Source organism: Nycticebus coucang, chromosome 11 (genome assembly GCF_027406575.1).
Source record: "Nycticebus coucang isolate mNycCou1 chromosome 11, mNycCou1.pri, whole genome shotgun sequence".
NCBI lineage: Eukaryota > Metazoa > Chordata > Mammalia > Primates > Lorisidae > Nycticebus > Nycticebus coucang.
Window position 1 is genome coordinate 110,497,602 of NC_069790.1, and position 20,379 is coordinate 110,517,980.

A 20,379-nucleotide genomic window follows, 5' to 3' on the forward strand; every position below is an offset into this window, starting at 1 on the left:
TGCTGGTGGCAGAATGATTTTCCCTTTGACAGCAGGTGGATCCAGTGGTGTGGAGAGGGCGGGGGTGCAGTCACCTCAGTTCTTCCTGCTTCTAGAATTCTTACCATGCAGATGTCAGGCATGAAAGGATCAGAGCGACTCCTTCACCCTGTTCCCACTCCAGGATAAAGGACAGCAGCCAAGAGCTACCATCGGCTCAGAAAGGAGTCCCTTTGCAAGTTATCTCTGGGACCTTTCCGTGTGGCCAGGGGTCAGCACACAGAGTGCCTGGGTCTCCCAAGGGAGGTAACGTTGGAAGCAAATACTTTCTTACACAGCTGAATATGGCAATAGAGGAATTTCGTCTCTGCTTAGGTTTGGTGGGAAAATATAAGTCCTGCTGCTTGGCCCTCGCGGCCCTGCCCACCTTGCCCCTCTGTTCTCCACTTACCTGGTTGTGGACAGTGGTCAGCTGGTTGTTAAAGGTCATGGTCAGGTTGGTGGATGTGCTGGGGGCCACGTGTGTGATGAAAGGGGTTTTGCTCTGGTTCACCGTGTCGTACATATTCACCCGACGCTTGCAAATCTCCATGTTCTGGAAACATGATTTGACGCTGTTCACACAGAGAGCAGAGGCATATGGAGGCATAGGGGAAAGGCCAGAGGGTAACGTGGGACAAAGGGAGAGAACATGGAGAAAGAAAAGGAGAGAATAGTTAACCTAGTAAACAAGTCAACCAGGGAAACCCAACTTTGGGTCTAAGTTCCCTGGACTTCTCGAGCAAAGTCTGTGTGTCTGAAGGAGTCAAAGTTAATTAGATGAATTTTCCCCAGTGATCCATGACTTTCCATGTCCTGAGTGTGGGAGGGTTCCACATGTCACAACAGACCTGACTGCTGTCCCTCATTCCCCTCATGTCACTTGTCTGTCTACAGCATCACTGCTCATTCTCAGCCCTCCATGTGGTCTCTGGTTCGTAAGCCATCGTGTGAGCTCTGAGTGGGACATGGAACAGCAGCTTTCCACCTGCTCCACTTCCCCAGTGACACTCCGTCCTGCTCTCGCCTGTCTTCAGCAGCCACTGTGGGTCACCAGCACCATCTAGGGGACGGCCAAGGAACTCTCCAGCCCAGTAGCATGACTGCACTGCCACTCTGCCCACATGGGACTTGGTGAGGTGGTAGGAACGGTAATGCTTCTAATGCTAGCGGCTAACAAATTCTGAGAGCTGCAGTTGGCATTTGTAACCTCTCACTCAGTCCTACAACATCCATAAGCTGGAGAGATGATTACTGCCCCTACTTTACGACGCTCGGGGAGGACAGGGAGTTGCTGTGGATAGGTGATTACCGGCAGTCTTCACACACACACAACACCTCCTCCTTAACTTCCTCTAGCCTCCATTTTTCTTGTCAAATTTTTGTCCACTTACGAGATAGAACTCTCTTCCTCCTTTTTCCTCTTCCATTGTATTTGTGCATCAAAACCAAACCCAGTTACAAAAGTAGCATATAAAAGTGCTGACACCAGCACCAAGGAAAAGCCATAGGCAGCTTCAGCCACTCGCGCCCTGGAAACCCCACCATAAAGCCTCCTTCAGTCTCTACGCTGCTTCTCATCCACTGTGTCTTCTTCGGATCAAGTTTATGTTTCCTCAAATGCTCATACTCAAGATAATAAATCTTGAATTTAATCAATAATTGAATGATTTAATTTTAAATTTTAAATATAATCTTTAAATCTTTAATACATATTTTAATTAGAAAAAGGTAATAACTGAACATAAAATAATAGTTTACTATTTAAAGATGACAAATGTCTGCTATTTCTGTACACTACAGGTAGGCTGATTTTGGGGCTGAGAGGTGTCTGTGGGCTATCCCAGAACATCCTTTCTGTGAAAGATGCATCTAAGTTTCAAACAACCAACTTAGACATGATTTAGAGAATCCCACTTCTGGGTGGCGCCTGTGGCTGAAGGAGTAGGGTGCCGGTCCCATATGCCGGAGGTGGCAGGTTCAAACCTAGCCCCGGCCGGAAAAAAAAAAAAAAACACCCAAGAATCCCACTTCTTCCTAAGATCATGACTGCTGACACTGGTCCCCCAGTGCACACTAAATACACATGTACTGATGGATGACCCTGGAGAGAAAAGAAAACACTGAATGGTAACCAACAGCTACAAATACCACCAATAACGTGGGTCATGCCAGTGTGTTCTGAGCCTCTGCTGAGTACCAAGTACGCTGCCAAAGGCTTTCACGTGGAGGCTGCAGGCACAAACCAGTGCGTTTTGTTCTCTTTCCTGGGATGTGTTTAAAGCATTCAAAGGTTTTGTGGTAATTCAACACAAACTTCAGGCTTGTTTAGAATTTTCTAACTGAGAAGGTTTGAGTTTTAGGAAGAGGCAAGGACTGTCACTGTGTTAGTTTGTAAGATGACTGGTCAGATGCAGTGGCTCAGATCCCAGCACTCTGGGAGGCCGAGTTGGGAGGATCCCTGGAGGACAGAGTTTCAGAACTGGGCAATATAATGGGACCCTGTCGCTATAAAAATTAAAAAAAATTAGCAGGGCATGGTAGCATGAGCCTATAGCCCCAGCTGCTTGGGAGGGTGAAGCAGAAGGATCCCTTGAGCCCAGGAGCTGGAGGCTGCAGTGAGTTATGATGACACTACTGCACACTCGCTTGGGTGACAAAGAAAGATCTCACCTTTAAAAAAAATGGATGTTTTTTAAAGAGTTTGTGTACTAGAATCCTGGCATGGAGAAATGTTTCTTTCGCCTAGTAATCTAGATGTCAGGGCAGCTGTGGCTCAGTCCCCAGGGTGGGGCTACAGCTGGTTGGGCTTGGAGACTTATCCTCACCCACAGTTCTCCATGGTCCTAGCAAGTTCTAGGACTTTTACGGTTCAGGCCTACTTCCCGGCAAGCCTGGGGTGCTCAAAGACCCCCCTTCCCTTCCTATGCCCATCTCCTGGGTTCTGAATTGTCAGGGTCCCCATGGTCCCACAGCAAGCTCTGAATGTGCTGCCAATGCTCACCCTCTGTGTGACCAAGGACAGGGAGGCGTTCCACTGATGGTCCCTCCCAGAACCCAGACACTGACAGAACCCTGGGGGCATTCAGCCAAGCCCCTTGCTTTATGGGGGTGAGTCTGGGTGACTTGGTACAGACAGCTAACAGGAGCTCTCTGGAGAGCATGCCTCCCAATCTCCCACCCATGGCTGTTTCTCAGTCACCTCACTTTACCCCTGGATATAAAAAGATTGATGTTACGGGAGCCACAGGCAGTAGTTGCCAAGTTGCCCTTTCTTCTGCTGTGTACAGACCAACAGCTCCTTGACAGACCCCTACAACACCCAGAGACAGCACAAGTCCCATAGGAAGAACGTGGAAGGGATGAGTCCACGTGCCTTCTTTGCAGTGGAGCTTGGTTGTTTTAAACCTGGTTCTCAATTAAAGGGGCACTGGCAGCCGCTGCAGTGCAGTCTGACCTGCCTGCCAAGGAACCGGACTGAAATCAAGCAAGCCTCCTGCCTCCTGCCCGCGGGCTGGGTAGGCTCCGGCCAGCTGTGTTCTGCCAGCTCTCACAGCCTTCCTTCCCTCCTGGCATGCTGCCTTCCCCTGTGGACATGTGGATATGATTATTCTTAAATTCCTGACCACCTCAGGATTGGGAGGCTGAAGAGACAGTCCCGTCACTTTCCCACCCACCAACGACCTCCTTCCCTCTCCCCTCCCCTTCCCCTGTGAGTCCTTCCCTTCCCAGGACAACTCTAGAGGTCACAGACTACCTGCCAAACACCCTGGTCTCCCAGTTACCCTGGTGACCCTGTCCTTATTCCTAGCCACTCGCTCCCTGGACAGTCAAGCCTGAAGTTGCTCCACTTTTGGAAACCACGAATTCCTGTTCCCCTGGCCACCTTCTCCACCCAGCTGGCTCACTCTCCTGTGACTGGCATAACCACTCTCTGAGGTCACCAGAACCCCCATCCATTCAGTCTCCTCCTACACTCCCTTCTTCCCCCTTTCAGCTCAGCCTCCAAAGCCATCACTTCGGGTCACGTCTACTGTACTGCCAGCACCTTCAGCCTCCTTGTCAGTCTTTCTCTCACCAATCTGGCAGAAATTCCACCGGACAAACCCAACTATTGTTTTCCCTATGCCTTTGCCCGAGGAGGTCAGTTACATTATGAACTCCTCACGTCCAGCCTCAGCGCAACAGTTCTGCTGCATTCCCTGGTCACTATGTTCTGTCACCTTCTGCAACAACTACCTGGCCTTCCTACCCTCCCTAAGCCACCAGCTACCTTGTTCTCAACAATAACCTCCTCGCCTACTTCTGAGAAGAAGCTGTCTACCAGGAACTCCCTCGACTTTTCTCCAGCAAACCAGCACACCTGCTGCCATCCACGTGCTCCTGGTCTGTCCATCCTTTGGGGGACACTGTCGTTCCATTCCTAGTAGGAATCCCAGCCCTGCCCGCTGTCCAGGAAACTTACCCTGTGCATCCCTTGTCTTCAGTCTCTCCCGCGCTACCAGACTCCGCCCGTTAGCATTTAGAACTGTTCAGCTCTCATCTTAAAAACAATTCCCCTTGACCCTTCTCTGGTGACCCCTCTATTTCTTTTCTCCCTTCCCACAGCCTGACTTCGTGAAAGGGTTGCTGTCTTCCTTACCTCTCACTCAATCTTTCAACCTACCACTGCACTGAGACGATGGTCACTAAGCTACCAACACTTCCTAGTTGCTAAATCCAATGGGTGTTTTTTCCAGGCTCATCTTACTCGTGTGGCAGCAGACAGATCTTTGTTTGGCACCCACCTAGCCAGCCATCCCCTTGCTTAAAAATCTTGAATGAATTGCCATTGCTCTTTGGATGCAGACTAAACCCTCAGTGTATCTGAAGCTTCTCCTCCACTGATGCCTGTGCCTCGGCATCTCACCCACTGCTCCCCCGGGTCAGGTGCACAGCCCTGCCGTGGCAGAGTGACCATACAGGGTGCCACCCTGCCTGTCCACACCCTCCTCTTCCTCACCCTTCATGGGTGACTTCCTCTAGAACTTCCTGGCTTGCCCCAAGGGCGGCTCCCTTGAGAAGCATTCTCAGCACACCCTATGATTGTCTCAATAACAGCCTGGTGACTGGGGCATCACTTTCTTATACTATTCTCTTTTCCACAGACCCTAAGCCCCAGGAGGTAGGGCCCCTCTGCTTTGCTAACCACTGCACCTAGCACACCGCATGCTCAATAAATGAACAAATCCAAATCCAAACATGACCAAGCTCCCTACAGGAAGGGAATGGCAGTCTTTGCCTGAGACTGGTTCTGCTCTGCAGACACTGCTGCGGTAGACATCTCCCTTCCTCAGACACCAGAGCTCTCCTGTGAGCCCCTGTCCCCTCCTTTAGTATAAAGCCAGCTGTGGCCCAGGCTTCCCATCCTGTTACCCCCATTTTTATAAATAGCTTACTGAAGTGCAGCCTCACTCCTGTGCTTATGTCTTAACACCTATAGCTGCCCTTAGCTACGGTGACAGAGCTGAGTCCTTGTGATAAAGACTGTACAGCTGTGAAGCTTGAGATATTTGCTGTCTGGGCCTTCAAAGAAAAAGTTTTCTGACCCCAAGTATAAAGGACGGAGCAGGGGGACACCTACTGTGTACTATGGGGAAAATCTAGTAAGTGTGTCATGGTGACAAAGGGGTGGTTCAGGGTTTCGATCGGAGTGACCCTCTTATCAGCATCTATGGTCAGCATCTTCTTCAACAGGTCAATGAACTCCCGCCGATCTGCCTTTTCCACCAACATGTCACTCCCTTCCAAATCAGTCGTCATGTTCACCTGGAAGCAAGGAGGGACAGTTACCAGGGCACCTCCCCTCTCCTGACACCCCAGTCCTCCCTGCAACTTTCTCCGGATCTCCCCCAAGCCCCGTTTCCCAGTTCCCAGGAGCTGTGCCCTGCCCCTGTGGAAGGTCCCGCCCACCTGTCATCGCCCACAGGATGTGGCTTTCTTTCTGTGGGGAAAGCAGAGGAGGCCACCCACCGGCAAGGGGAGGGGGCCGCTGCTGGGACCTGCAGACCTATCTGAAGAACAGCGCAAAAACTGCTCCTGTGTTAATCAATTACATTGAAATGCAGCTCTTATCACACCTCATTAAAAGTAACCACAAGATGAAGAGACTTCTAGAGACTGGTTGCATAATAATGTGAGTGTACTTAATACTGATGAACTGTACACCCAAGAGAAGCTGAGGTGGTAAATTTCATGCTATATATGTTTTGCTACAACTTAAAAAAAGAATCACAACCAAGCTGTAGAAAACAAGATGCATAAAAAGGTTTATTTATTTCCCCTTTAGAGGAAGATGGAAGGGCCTAAGTGCCCCCTTCCTGTTTACAGTCTGTCATCCTGCTGGCGGCTCCTAAGGTGGGGCCAGATGATTTTACTTCCTCTGTTCACTGGGGTTACCCCTGGCCAAGATAGGCAGGATGTCTGAACACAGGATTTTCCTCCCAAGAGTAAGTCGATATTAGGATAGCCTTTAAAAGGCTTGTTTTTGTAGTGATTTCTGTATTTTCCAAGACATGCTCTGGAAACCAATTTCAGTTTTCTCAGAAAAGCTAAGCTACTAATCAACTGACAAGTACACTTTACTCAGAATCCTGATTTTTGGTTACACTCATCTACAGGAAGAGGCGTGCTAAGTGTTTATGGGTCTGTAGCTTTGCTTCTCATTGCTTGAAGGAAAAAACTCACTTTGCGTTGCCTTCATTTTAGACTAGTCTTCACATTAAAAATAACTGAAGTTCTAGAATTTTCTCTGGGGCTCCCAGGTGAGAGTCTGAAGTTCCTGACAGTGAGCTGAGAGAGACTATGTAGTAGGATTGAACTGTGTCCCCGAAAAGATATGTTCAGGTCCTAATCCCCAATAATTATGAAAGGGCCTTTATTTGGAAACAGGGTCTTTACAGATATAAGCAAGTTTAGATGAGGTCACACTGGTTTAGGGTAGGCCCTAATTCTAATGACTAGGGTCTTCCTAAGAGAAAGGTAAGGGAGATTTGGACGTAGAGACACAGGGATGAAAAGGAGGCCTAGATGAGAGTGGTGCAGATGTAAGACAAAGGATGCTGAGGACTGCCCGGAACTCCTGGAAGCTGCCCGCTTTCCTGACTGTTTTCCCCTAAGGCAGTGATTCTCAACCTTCCTAATGCCTCCTCATGCTGCAACCCTTTAATACAGTTTTTCATGTTGTGGTGACCCCCAACCATAAAATAATTTTCGTTGCTACTTCATAACTGTCATTTTGCTACTGTTATGAATCGTAATGTAAATATCTGTAGGATGTATTTTCAAAGGGGTCGCGACCCACAGGTTGAGAACTGCTGCAAGGCCTTTGGAGGAATCATGGCTCAGCTGAAACCTTGATTCCAGATTTCTAGCCTTTAGAACTGTGAGAGAACAATGTCTGTGGTCTGAAGCCATCCAGTTCATTGAACCTGGTTACAGCAGCCCTGGGAAACTAATACTGAATCGTGGCTCAGTGGCATTAAACACTCATGTACCACTGGGCTGGAATTCTCATGAAAACATCAGTACTATTTTACAAAGGGAACCAATGGGCTGAAGCTATTTTGGAGAAGCTGGTATTATAAGGTTTTTAAAATGTCCCAACAACCCAATGGTATTTTTACAAAGGCTGGCATGTCATTGTTTAAGGTCAAGGTCAAGCACTGCAGTTGGGCAATGTGGGTCTCTGCCTGTTATCCTGTATTACTCTTGCAGAAATCCTGCTGCACTTGGTTTTTAAAGGGCTTCCGTTAGAGACTCACCCATGAAGCTTACCTGGGCCATATCATCTAAACAGTTGAAAATGTACTTTCTTGCTTCTTTTGACTTAATCCCCGTCTCTGCTTCATGGTCATCTGGTGTCTGTCAAGAGAGGCAAAAGCTGATTGATAACGTGACTTATCTCCTAGCCACAGGGACTCAAACCCTCCAGTTTCTGCTTCTCGAAGAGGGTTTCCTTCCCACTGCTCAGAGAGGGAGACTCGATTCTTTTTAAAGTGACCCGCACCTCATTCCTTTTGGTCTTCCCCTGGAGTAACTCATCCCTCGTCCTTCCTGTGAACACCTGTCAGAGGCTTACTCTGAGTTAGGTACGGAGCACTCTGAGATGAGTCAGGTATGCCACATCCCTCAGCACCCTATATATAGCCTTCCTTGAGCTTACAGGATAAGGTAAAATTCCATCGTGGAGAAGCAGAAGCCCTCTTTCATGTGTTTTAAAATTTTATTTAACAAGCTCTTATCCACATGCCTCTTGCCAAGCGTGCCAGGCACTGCTCTAAACTTTCGTGTTTAATACTAATTGCAGCCACATTAGGCAGGACAATCACTATCCCATTTTCCAAATGGGGGAACAGGAATAGAAAGCTTAAGGCATGTGCCAAGGTTGCACAGCCAGTAGGTGGCAGGTGGGCCTGGAGTTCGTGTTCTGTGCTGCTTGCCAGCTGGGGCTGAGACACAGACATTTTTCCCACTGGCTTGGGAAACTGCTGTTTCCAATTGCTGTGGGGTTTTAGACTCATCCATGGATCAGAGGTAATTAATCCTCAAAACTTCACCCAAGGACAGCACACCTGGAGGGTCTTAAATCCTGCAAACAGCTGGATGTATAGTACTGAAGCGCTTTAGTAAGACACAGAGGTGAACTCTACCTCTAGCCTGGCCTCACCCTCCTCCACCCAAGGACTCTTTTTACTGGACCTGACCTTGACACTCACCCTCACAATTGCCAAATGCCAGGCCTCCCGTCACTAGCCTGAAAGTGCGTGGTTAGCTCTCGAATCTCCTTTTTCAATCTTTTACGAATACTGGCCACATGTTATCATTAAACCATATTAGAATTTGGCTGTGGTTTCTGTCAAAAACAACCTCCCCAACACCCACCCACCTTCCTGCAGAAAAAGAAACACTTAAAATGAATATAAAGCCTATGTAAGATTTTATTTAGTTTCTTTTTACCAGAAAAAAAATACATTAATTTTAATCACTAGGCACAGGTCAAAGTGGAAGTGAAATAGGTTTATGTATCCCCCTCCCCGCTGGGGTTGGAGGTGGGCAGCAGAGCACCATACCCCCTGTGGCCTGTGCAGACCAGACCCTCCCCAGGCCCTTAGGACACTCCTGTTACTTCGGCAGTTTCCTTTGCCTAGAAAACCCTCCCCCAATTCTCTACAGAGCAAAGACCCTCTCCATTCTTTTTTTTTTTTTAATGATTTCAATTTTATTTATTTATTTATTGCATTTTGGCTGGGGCTGGGTTCGAACCCTCCACCTTCAGTATATGGGGCTGGCGCCCTACCCACTGAGCCACAGGCGCCGCCCCCATACCCTCTTCATTCTTGAGGATGCAGCGCAAATGCTCTTTCTTGGCCCTCTGCCACAGGCTGTATAGAGCGCTGCCTCCCCTTGGCTCTCACATTCTTTTCCTACCAGGATCAGGGCACTTATCACGGTGGGCTAGAGCTTGCGGTGGCCCAATCTCCCTCTGGACTGTGAGTTCTCAAGGGCAGAGCGGGGTTCATTTCTCTCTCTAACACAAATGAGACAGCCATCGAGGCTTATTGGATTAAATCCTGGGAGTTCAGCAATCATAACTTGGGACTGGAGTGTCAAAGGCGGCAGGAGGCCAAGGAAAAGAGGTGCTTTTGAACATTCAGACATACCATGTATTAACCGCAGCCCCCACCCGCACTGCGCTGACTGAATCCAGGAGCTGTGCCCCTCTTCCTTGGGTGTTGGGCCGCAGGTAACTAACACAGGGGACACTCTTCCTACCTTCAGCCTCCACAAAGGATATGGCGAGTCTGTGTCACGGTTGAAAAACCGAGTTGTTTTTGTTCCTGCGCTTAATAAATATTCAGCTGGCAAACCTTGTGTTTGTGAAATATACCGAATCTGGAAGAAAAGATGAGAATGAGGTCAGGCCTTTTCCTGTCAGCGTACATATGGTATACTAATGGCTCTAAGAACAAGGAAAATGTCAATTTTATGGGGAAAGAAAGGAGAGAAAAGAAAACGGAAAAAAGAAAAGGAATGAAGAAAAAATAGCAAAGTTAAGGGAAGCGAGGTTGGGAGACAACATAACACCCATAATCCCATCCCTGTGTCATAATATAAATGAAATGCTACTCCAGGGTCTTCTCCAGACCAAGAGTGAGGCCTTGTGAATACCTGTGCTATGTGCACCCACCTGGTCATACTCGGAAGCTCCAGGATATAGCGGCCAGCCCAGGAACAGCTCTGCGATGACACAGCCCAGGGACCACATATCAATTGCCTCACAGAAGGGTAAACCAAGGATGATCTCAGGGGCCCTGAAAAGGAAGCGCAGGAGAAACTGTTAGCCATCTAGAAATGCAGGAGCTATTTCTATGTGAATTCTGTCTTTCAAACTTGGGCCGTCATCCCTGACTGCCCTGTGAATGGCGTGTGGTGCTGGGGCTGGGTGTCCCTGGCAGCAGAGGCCCTGGTTAGACAGCTGGCTGAGAGGAGGTGGATGTGCCCCTTTAGCACAGCCCCAGAGGGAACCACACCTGCTGCCTTCATTGCCATCGCACCCCAACTGAATAAGCTAACAACCACTTTAGGGAGACTCTAAAGTTATCTTTTATAGTTGAAAAGCCTGGAAACTAATCTACAGACAATGCCTGGTTTTTACAAAGCAATTCTGAAATACAGGTATTCTGTTTTCTTTTATGTCAATTGATTGATCGATGGATGGATGGACTGACAGGGTCTTACTGTATTTCCCAGGCTGGAGTGTGATGGCTATTCAAGGGCACAGTCACAGCACATAGCGGCATCGACTCCTGGGTTGGTATCATCCTCTTACCTCAGCCCCCCAGTCAGCTGGCTTCACCCAGTTTCAGGTATTCCATTCTTAGGACTATGTAAAACAAGCTTCCCCCACCCAAAAGAATGGGATCATGTCCAAATCTGTTTATGGCAATAATCACTTTCTTCGGAATCTGCATCACACTTTCCCAAGGAACACTGCTATTTTTCTCCCATTAGCTTCTAAAAAGTTAATGTCCTTGAGAGTTATCTAATATTATGATCACAGAACCCTGTTCACAAACACAGTCTGAGTAGCAGCCAGCATCCCTTTATACAGTCCATGAACAACCTGTTCCTGACTGTCAGAGGGACGTCCCTTCATAATGACAGACGAATTTACATGCTGGAGGTTCTGAACGAAATCACCAAATGCAAAGGGAAAATTTCACAAGCAGCTGGCAATCAAAACCAAAGGGACCACCACAGAGTACATCTTGTCTGAGACATTTTTTTTTTTTTTGGTCATCATGATTAGGTAGAGGTATGTTTTGGAGAAATCAGGCTCAAAGTTTGAGATATGAAAACAGCTCATGTTTTTAAAGAATGTGGCCCGAGGCACTCTGCTGATAATTAAATGCATTAGCCTGACTTTTGTTTTCTCTATACATTTTCCACTTGACTAAGCAGGGCTGGAAAGGCTACTTTCCCACCCTTTCTGCAGTGGGAGTGGGAATGAAGGGAGCTGAGGAGACCCCTCTCTCCTTCTCTTCTCCTCTCCCTCCCTCCCTCCCTCTCGGTTACCTTCTCCCACCTGGCATGAGGCAGGGAGGAAGGTGACAAGCAGAAATGCCTCCATTGGTCTGGCATCTTCTAGCTGAAATTTTCCCCACTTAAAAAGCTCCGCCCCCTTTTTTCCCCCTTTGAATTTGTTCCCATTGCTAACCTTTTTTCTTTACATAATGGTTTGGGGAAGAAAACCCAAACCCAAACATGTCTTGTTGCGAAGTTTTGAGTTTTTAGTATGCAGTAAAATGGAGTTTATTCCCTTCCTCAGAGCTGGAGACTGGGCCCCACTCTTGGTGCTTCTACACACAGACCACTGCTATTGGTCTGCTCAGTAAGAGGGAGTGACTGCCTGGGTGCCACCAAAAGGCCTTCTGCCGTCCCTGTGCCTGCTGGGCATCTGCAGCTGCCTGCACTCTGCCTGGCATGTCACCCCCTCTGGCCTGTGTCCCCTTCGATCCTCACTGCTAAGCTCTGGTATGACATCAGGGGCTGCCCTCACCCTTACACCCTGAAAAGCCAGGGATGCCTGGGGTAGCTCAGTGCGGCCCCCGCCCCATTTCTGCTGTCCGCACACCAGGGCTTCCAGATTTACTTATCACTGGTGTGACTGATGAGATTATCGCCAGATTGCCTCTAGCAGGGCCTTTAGAGATCATTGGGGTTTACCTAAAAAAAAAGCCACATCTCTTAAAAAAGAAGGGGATATCTGAAAGAGCATTACAAAGGAGATTATGGTGTCAGAACCTGCTATTCTTTCTGCCCTTGCTGAGGAGGAGGCTCACCTTCCTCCTCTCACTCATGGACTCAGGCCTCTTCACGGGAGAAGAGTCTGCTGCGGCCCGGCATTCCCTAGGCTGCTGGCTCAAGGGTCCCCATTCCTGTCACCTGGGCCCTGCCCTGTCATAGCCCTGAGGCTTGGATGTTTCATACTCCAGTCTCCAGGCTGGGTCTTAGGAACAGGCTGGTCATCTCCACGGGGACTTCTCTGGACCTGACTGTGGGTTTGCCCTTCCCATCACCTGGTTCTCATGGCACTCAAGAAAAGGTGATTTCTAATAGTTTCTGTTCTCTGGTGGTGGACCAAACAGACTCTAACAACTAAGACAGTCACATAAAAGCCCTGTAGTGATATTTTTTGGTAAGAAACACAGACATAGATTTCAACAACTGACATTACAGGAACAAGGCCTGTGAAAATTGCTCTGAGTCCACCAAGAAAATGAAAGAGCAGCCATGGTGGGATCACGATACATGCAGAGTATTCTTCCTGCTGTGACCAGAAAGGACAAATGCACCGGCATCTGACCAGGTGGCTGAGAGACAGAAGGACACAGTCCTGTCTGCTGCAGGTCTCCAGGGCTAGGCAGCAATGCAAAGCACCCAGGGCAACTCGAGTCGAATACAAAATGCGTGTCACATAAACACACAGACCCAAAAATACAGCTGACACAGCACACACATGCTCTCGTGGCTCCCACTGTAGCAAACATGGCAGAACACAAGGACAAAACAGACCCCTCCCACAAGAAAAATCCCCCAGGCCGAGCCACAAACCTCTCCTAATCCCTTCATCCCCCTGCAGCTGCTGTCCTATTTCTCCGCTCCCCTTCAAAGCCCACTCTCCCCCGAGAGTAATCTCCTCCTGCGGTTTCTGCCTCTTCCCCTCGTGTTCTCAGCCTCCTCCGACTGGACTTGGACCTTGCTCCCTCCGTGAAGCGCCGTATTGTCCAGATCAGCTGTGATCTCCACGTTGTCACATCTGTTGGAAAGCTTCTCAGCTCTAACTTGAGAACTGCGTCTCTTTCACACGGCTGACCATTCTCTCCCGTTCTAACATACTTATTCTCAGCTTTCGAGACACCACCCTCTCCCCAGATCTGTCCCGCCGCTCTGCTTGTGGGTTGTGTTTCCTTTGCTGGCTTGTCCTTCTCTGTCCGACCGACATGTGTTGGCACAGTCCTCGGCCTCTTCCTCATCTTCCTTTCTATCCTTGTTCTAGGTGACTGTTATGAGTTGAATCGTGTCCCCTGAAGGGATATGTTGAAGTCCTAATCCCAGGCATCTCATAATGTGACCTACTTGGGAGTTCCCCAGTTGCAGATGTAATTAGTTAAGGTGAGGCCACACTGGAGCTGGCGAGCCCTAATACGGTGTCCTTATAAGAAGGGGGAGGCGGAGACTGGAATCATGCCACCCCAGCCAGGGAACGGCTGGAGCCACAGGAAGCTGGGAGAGATAAGGGAGGATCCTCCCCAGGAGCCTTCAGAGGGAGCAGGCCCCGGCTGACACCTTGATTTTGAACTTCTGGCCCCCAGAACAGTGAGAAAACAGTTGCTTGTTTTGAGCTGCACACGATAACGGCACTTGTATACGGCAGCCCCAGGAGACGGGCACGGTGACCTGGCCCACTCCCCCAGGGTGATGGTCCACTAGCATGTCCAGATCTCCTTCCTGGACTCCTCCTTTCAGCTGCGGGGTTGTGTTCCGACAGCCTGATGCCGCCTCTGGAATATCTCATAGTTGCCTCACATTTCATACATCTAAAAGGGACCCTTTTCCGTCCCTCCTGCCCCATACATACTCCCCTCACTCTCCCCCTCATTTCACTAGATGGAATCACCAGCTTCATAGCCAGAGGTCTGGGAACGACCACCATAGCCTCTCTCTCCTTCACCCCACCATCCAGTCCCTCAATATGGCCAGGTCCAGAGTCTATCCCAAGCTGGACTCTGATTCTCCACCTCTGCTGTCACTGCTCTGGCCATGCCCATGTCACAGGGAGTATCTGCTCCAGGCTTTCCACTTGTCTTTCCCCCCTCCAAGGCAGGCACAGTGAGCAGATCACACCCACCCCTTCCCAGAAGCCTTCAGAGGCTCCCCACTGCCCTCAGAATGAGATCTCAGCCCCCTCCACGGCCTGTGGGGAGTCCATGATCGGGACCCTGCCCACTTCTCCATTGTCATTTTCAACCACTTCTGACTCAATAGCTGCAGTCCCATTAGTTTCCCTTCAATTTCTAGAACACCCTGAGCTCCTCCTGGACTTCACGTGGTGGTGTTGCTCTCCCTACTGGCTGTCAGATGGCTGCCCCTCCTCGTCCTTCACATCTCAGCTTAATTGTCAGCGCTACAGATGGGCTCCCTTGACACCACTTAGTCTCCGTCCACAGTGCCACAAGTGTCACTTTACAGCATTTTCCTAATAACCTGCTCACTATCTGTCTCCCCTACCAAGCCCATGAGGGCAGCACAGTGCCTGGCGCTCAACCCAAACCTTTACTAACTTAAGACAATGCTAAAATCTGTGATTCAGTCTGAAAGTTCTAAGGCAGCACAGACAAAGGAGAACAGAAGGGCGACTTTTCATGGAGGAATAGGGCTTGAGCACACGGAGGCTGGGTTTAGATGAGCAGGAGCAGAGGTGTTGATGGCAGCAAGGATTCTGGCCACACCCACCTGTGCAGGACACCTCATAGGGTGGACTGCAGGAGAGGGGACAGTCGGGAGAGTCGGGGACAGCTGCCTGCAGGCGGCTCACAGAAGAATGACAGCAAAGTGACAGTGAGGTATGGGGGGGGTAGTGGTGGCACCAGGTCCCGTGGGGTTAGGAATTTAGTCCAAGCCTCTCATTTACGGCCATGGTCATCCCACCCTTAGACCAGCGATTTTCAGCCGGTATGCTGCGGCACACTGGTGTGCCATGAGAGAGAAGATCTTAGGTGTGCTGAGAAAATTTTTAAAGATCATTAATTAAATTATTTTTGAAAGAAGTTCAAAGCACAATAAGTACATTATTTTTTTATTCTTTTGTTTTGAATCAACATAATTTAAGTGTGCCATGAGATAAAAAAAGATTGAAAAACAATGCTCCAGAATTCCTCTCTGAACTCAAGCTTGAAACCACTGCCCTGTCCAGACCCCCCACGGCCAGCTAAGCTGGGTTCTCTTCACCCCAGGCCTCTCCTGACACTGCCAGCTGCTCTCTGGCTTTCGGTTTCAATCCTCTCTGGTCCACTCTGTCACCCTCTCCCCATCTGTGGGCGTGTCCTTTCCTCTGTGCTCACCAGACATTTCTGGAACAGCCCTCTTCCTCCCTTCCTCCTCACTCACATACAGCCCACTCCGTCCCCCTGTGCGGGCCATGCCAGGCGAGGAGGACCCAAGCACGAATGACATACTTATACCAGATTGGCCCAGTAAATGCCAACTGGGCAGCCACTGGCCTCACAGAAGCAGCTTAAAGTTTCTCATTACTATTTTGAGATACCAAAACACTTTAAACATACATGAAGCGTCAGACAAAATTTGCACCTAAGGAAGAGAGGAATCGCTCCTTTCCAACATTCCCAAAGTAAGACACTGAAAATGCTGTTTTTCCATTGAAAGAGAATAGACTGTCCTTTTTGACACACATACAGGTTTGCGTATCTGAAGGGCAGGGCCTGTGTCTGCCACACAGAAGCTGCTGCACACCAAGGCCGCGAGGCCCCAGGTGAGGAAGGTACTTCTCTCTCTGGCCCCTGGTAACCCTTGGAGGGCGTCAGACCATTGTGCTGTGATCTGGTCTTGCAGATGCCTTGTCCCTCTGTTCTGTTAGTCTATGGGGGTCTGAGTTCCTGGAAGTTCCAAAATCAAGTCTAAAATCTGTTTCTTTTTGTTCAGCCTAGCTGAAGCATGATCCATGGTTCTAAGGCGCATTTAGCCTTCGGTGAAGCTCATTCTTACCAATGTTTCTTCTAACACCAGAATTTGGTTCAAATGCATTCAATCACTTACTTATTAGAATAGTCAATCACCATTTACTACACGTTTACCGTATGCTGGGCACAGTACTGAAGATTAAATAAGTAAATAAACAAACAAACAAACAAACTGGACCCCATGGTTTCTTAGGAGTTCACTGTCAAGTCACAGGCAACAATGTGCCAGCAGCTAACAGGCAGTGTGCAAAGTATGGACACAGCACACAATGCGGGGACAAACTGGGTAGAGGCAAAGTGGGGGGCTTCCCAAAAGTCTGAGCTAAGCCTTCATAAGTGGCCGGGAAGGGGTACCTCTAAGCATGGGGCAGGGTGAGCACACCCCTCTGTCACTGCTGTGGTTCCAGCACCCGGCACAGAGCCTGGGCCATGGTAGGTGCTCAGTGCACACCCATGGAGGGCAGGAACCTACACCAGCTACACGCTCCCAGCAGCTTCCAGCTTTCCCCAGAGCTGGCAGTGTCACCTTGCCAATACCTCCTAGATAAGAGGCAGATACATGGCCTTCCTGTTTCAGAGTTTACGTGGTTTTCTGGGCTGATCATCACACTCCACTGTCTTCCATGGGGGCTGTTTCTGTTCCCAGTTCAATGCCTGAGCAGGTAGGACTGTTGGCTCCTAAGTGCTGGGAAGGAGGATCTCCTGCTAAGCACTCATCTGTCACTTGCTGTTCCTCACCTTCTCTGCTGCAGCACCACCCCGTGGAACCATCTTAAAGAATCTCCTCATTACTATTTTGGGACATCAAAAACACTTTAAATACACATGAAGTGTCAGACAAAATTTACACCTAGGGAAGAGAGGGATCATTCCTTTCCAACATTCTCATAACAAGACACCAAAAATCCTCTTTTTCTATAGAAAGAGAAAAAAGCTGTCATTTCCAGCACATCAGTTTTGGAAGCCTTGATATTTAGCTCCACTAGCTCTCTTCACAAGGCCTAGAACTGATCCGGCAGGAGAGAATGGCCTCCAACACGGGCTTGGAGAGACCACAGGTCTAGAGGTCCTGCCCCACGCTGGGGGCCCAGTGCTGTCTGCTGGCATGAGGATTCACAGAGTGTCATGGGAACCACCCTGCATAGGGCCTCATGTACAGCAGGCAATCAACAAATATTAAATCACTTATCTATTAAGGTTTCAGCCTATGTAACAGAAATAAAATAAACAGCACCCCTTTCTCTCTCTCCCTCTCTTTTTTTTGAGACAGAGTCTCACTCTGTCCCTGGGATAGAGTGCTGTGGCATCATTGCTTACAGCAACCTAAAACTCTTGGGCTCAAATGGTCCTCTTGCTTCAACCCCTAAGTAGCTGGGACTACAAGCCCGGCTATTTTTAGAGATGGGGTCTCACACTTGCTTAGGCTGGTCTGGAACTCCTTAGCTCAAGCAATCCATATTACAAGTGTAAGCCACTGTGCCCAGCCACCTTTCTCTTATGTTTAAAAACACATTTTTCTTCTTCTATATTGAAATGTTAGGAAAACTCTATTGAAATATATGCAAGTATACACATTAAACAATTTTGTTTCATTTATTTATACAAACAGAGGTATAAAGACAAATATAACCAGCAACTAAGTACCAGCCACCTAGGTTTAGAAATGAAACTCTCTATTCACAATATCCCCCCCATCTTCCTTGTACAGGGAAACACGACCTAACTTTATATTCCTTTTATTTGGTCCCAACTTCAGTGCTGGTTGCAGCCACTGCACTGTGCAGTGAGGACTAAAGACAGTCCCTGCCCTGGGTGGCACCTGTGGCTCAAGGAGTAGGGCGCCGGTCCCATATGCTGGAGGTGGCAGGTTCAAACCCAGCCCCGGCCAAAAACCACACACACACACACACACACAAAAAAAAAGACAGTCCCTGCCCTTTGGCTGCTTGGAGTCCTGACTCTGGTCTTGAGGTCAGAGGGGTGCCCAGGGAACAGACTTGGGAGGGTGCTCCCATGGTTATGAGGACCCAGGTGGCAGAGTTGACTGGCATTACCATGTCTGCTCATGGTATCAGAGGAACAGAGGTCTGGGATGCAGGATTCAGGATTCAAGTGTAAGGCCAAAGTCACTGTCTCATTCATTTACACAGTATGCTCATAAAACCAGGGCAAGGTTCACAGCCACTCCCAACTTGGGCAATAAATCTGCAACACTAATCGGAGAGCACAGGCAGAACTGTGCATTTCTGGAAAAAATGTTACTCAATTTCTCTGAGTTTTTATTTCACCATCTATAAAATATGATTATTAATCTCACTTTTTCTCTTGTCTCTACAGCAGCTTATGAAGATAAATTATGGCTGGCAGAGTTATAAAGCAGTTTGAACTCTTCAGAAGCAAGAAACTCTATATTAGTCCAGGGTATTTTATAATCACTGATATTATAAGGTATACTCAAATTGAACTGCAGTGAAAAAGCCCATTCCCACAAATATATGTAGATTGAAAGTAACCTCAGTATGGCTGGGGCAGAAGCAATCAAAATGTAAAATTGTATTTCAGATGGGTTGCTAAATCTTCTGTTTCCACGGCAAAAATAAGGGGACTTGGCAGTGCTGTTTTGAGCTCTGAGCCACTCTTTGAGCTGGTGACCTAGAGAGAGGTGAGGGGTTCCATTATAGCAACCCAGGACCGGAGAAATAGCAGCAAACCCCCGAAGAGCAGGGAGGAGGTGGAGGCTCTGTAGAGAAATGGGAGCCAGAGGCATGAGCCATCTGCACAGAAGACAGGCTGAGAGCTGAGAGCTGGAGAGCACCTCCCCGGAGGAGAATATGCCCTCTGACCACAGGCAAGCCCACCAGGAGAATGAGGGCAGCCTCTCTCCAGGACAGATTCATGCCACACCATAGGAAAGTCCAAAAGGTCCCAGTGGAGACTTAACTATCAGTAGGGGCTAATTCCAGGGCAACCTGGGATTTGAATTTGAAAGACAGCTTCTAAGCAAATGGGAGACTGCTAGGTAGGTGAGCAGAAGGAAAAAGGACCCAGGGATGAAGGTCGAGGAGCAAACACAAGGGAAGGGTGACCGGGAGCCACCCACCTGCCGGCTTTCACTGAGCTGGCCTGGGAACAGAATGGCCAAGCAGATGCTGTGGGCCCCAGTCTCCCTGCCCACCTGCAGCGGGGTGCCTCTGCCCCGCAAAAAGCTGGGAAGTGAGGGTGGAGAGCGGTTGCGAAGGAACGAGGCCTTGACTCCCACAGAAGAGCCGGGAGGGACACCCCACTCAAGCTTTTGTGTGGTTACAGCTTGACATAACACAAGCTGCAATGTTGCTGCAGAGATATTCTAGAAGTTCTACCTAAGGGCCACTGCAGATGTCCATAAAACTGCTGACGAGGTCCACTTCAAGACTTGCGCCAGTGATTGTGTCGTTGAGGGCTACCTGCCACTACCAGACAACAATGCTCAAGACCTTAGGGTGAGTCATCATATCCACCTGGGAGGTCGCCACAACCACTGTTTGGTCCCGATGTTGACATTATTCTCATGCCACACCTGGACAGTCTCCCAAAGGAAGCTGGCTGACCACTTCTCATAAATGTGAGAATCAGAGTGGCAGGTTTTTTGATTTATATTGGCAGTGAACATCTTGGCTCGCTGAATATGATTTTCCTTGTGTGCACTCAATACACACACATGCGCACACACATGTATGCACACACACACATTTTCCCTGCTGATCCTTCGTCCTTGTGCTGTTCTGGCTCTGCTAAGCGCAGCGCCAAAATCTAACTTGTTTGCTTAGATATCAGAAGAAAAGGTTGGATCCGGAACTTAAACTGAAGATAATCTCTAGAGGTGATGATGTTGGTGTAGCAGGGAAGCAGTTCTCAGACGTCCAGAGTGTGTTCTGAGGCTGGCCTCTAAATCTGTGGCCATGTGCTTGTATATGGAAAGCAGTGATTTTTCAAGCAGTGTGCCATGAAAAATTTTAAAGATCATTAATTAAATTATTTTCAAAAGAAGTCCAAAGCACAGTAAGTATATTCTTTTTTGATC

At 48.7% G+C, this 20,379-nt stretch overlaps 1 protein-coding gene across 4 annotated transcripts in view; it reads right to left on the minus strand.

Moving 5' to 3' along the window:
* HIPK2 (homeodomain interacting protein kinase 2) overlaps window positions 1-20,379 on the minus strand; it is a 196,868-nt gene that overhangs the window by 54,584 nt on the left and 121,905 nt on the right. For all 4 annotated transcript variants that reach the window (XM_053554039.1, XM_053554038.1, XM_053554037.1 and 1 more), the window contains exons 3-7: window positions 10,247-10,370; window positions 9,832-9,951; window positions 7,834-7,920; window positions 5,642-5,826; window positions 431-593 (exon numbers count right to left, since the gene is read on the minus strand). In XM_053554039.1, coding sequence (XP_053410014.1) covers window positions 431-593; window positions 5,642-5,826; window positions 7,834-7,920; window positions 9,832-9,951; window positions 10,247-10,370 — 679 coding nt within the window. The remainder of the gene's footprint in view (window positions 1-430; window positions 594-5,641; window positions 5,827-7,833; window positions 7,921-9,831; window positions 9,952-10,246; window positions 10,371-20,379) is intronic.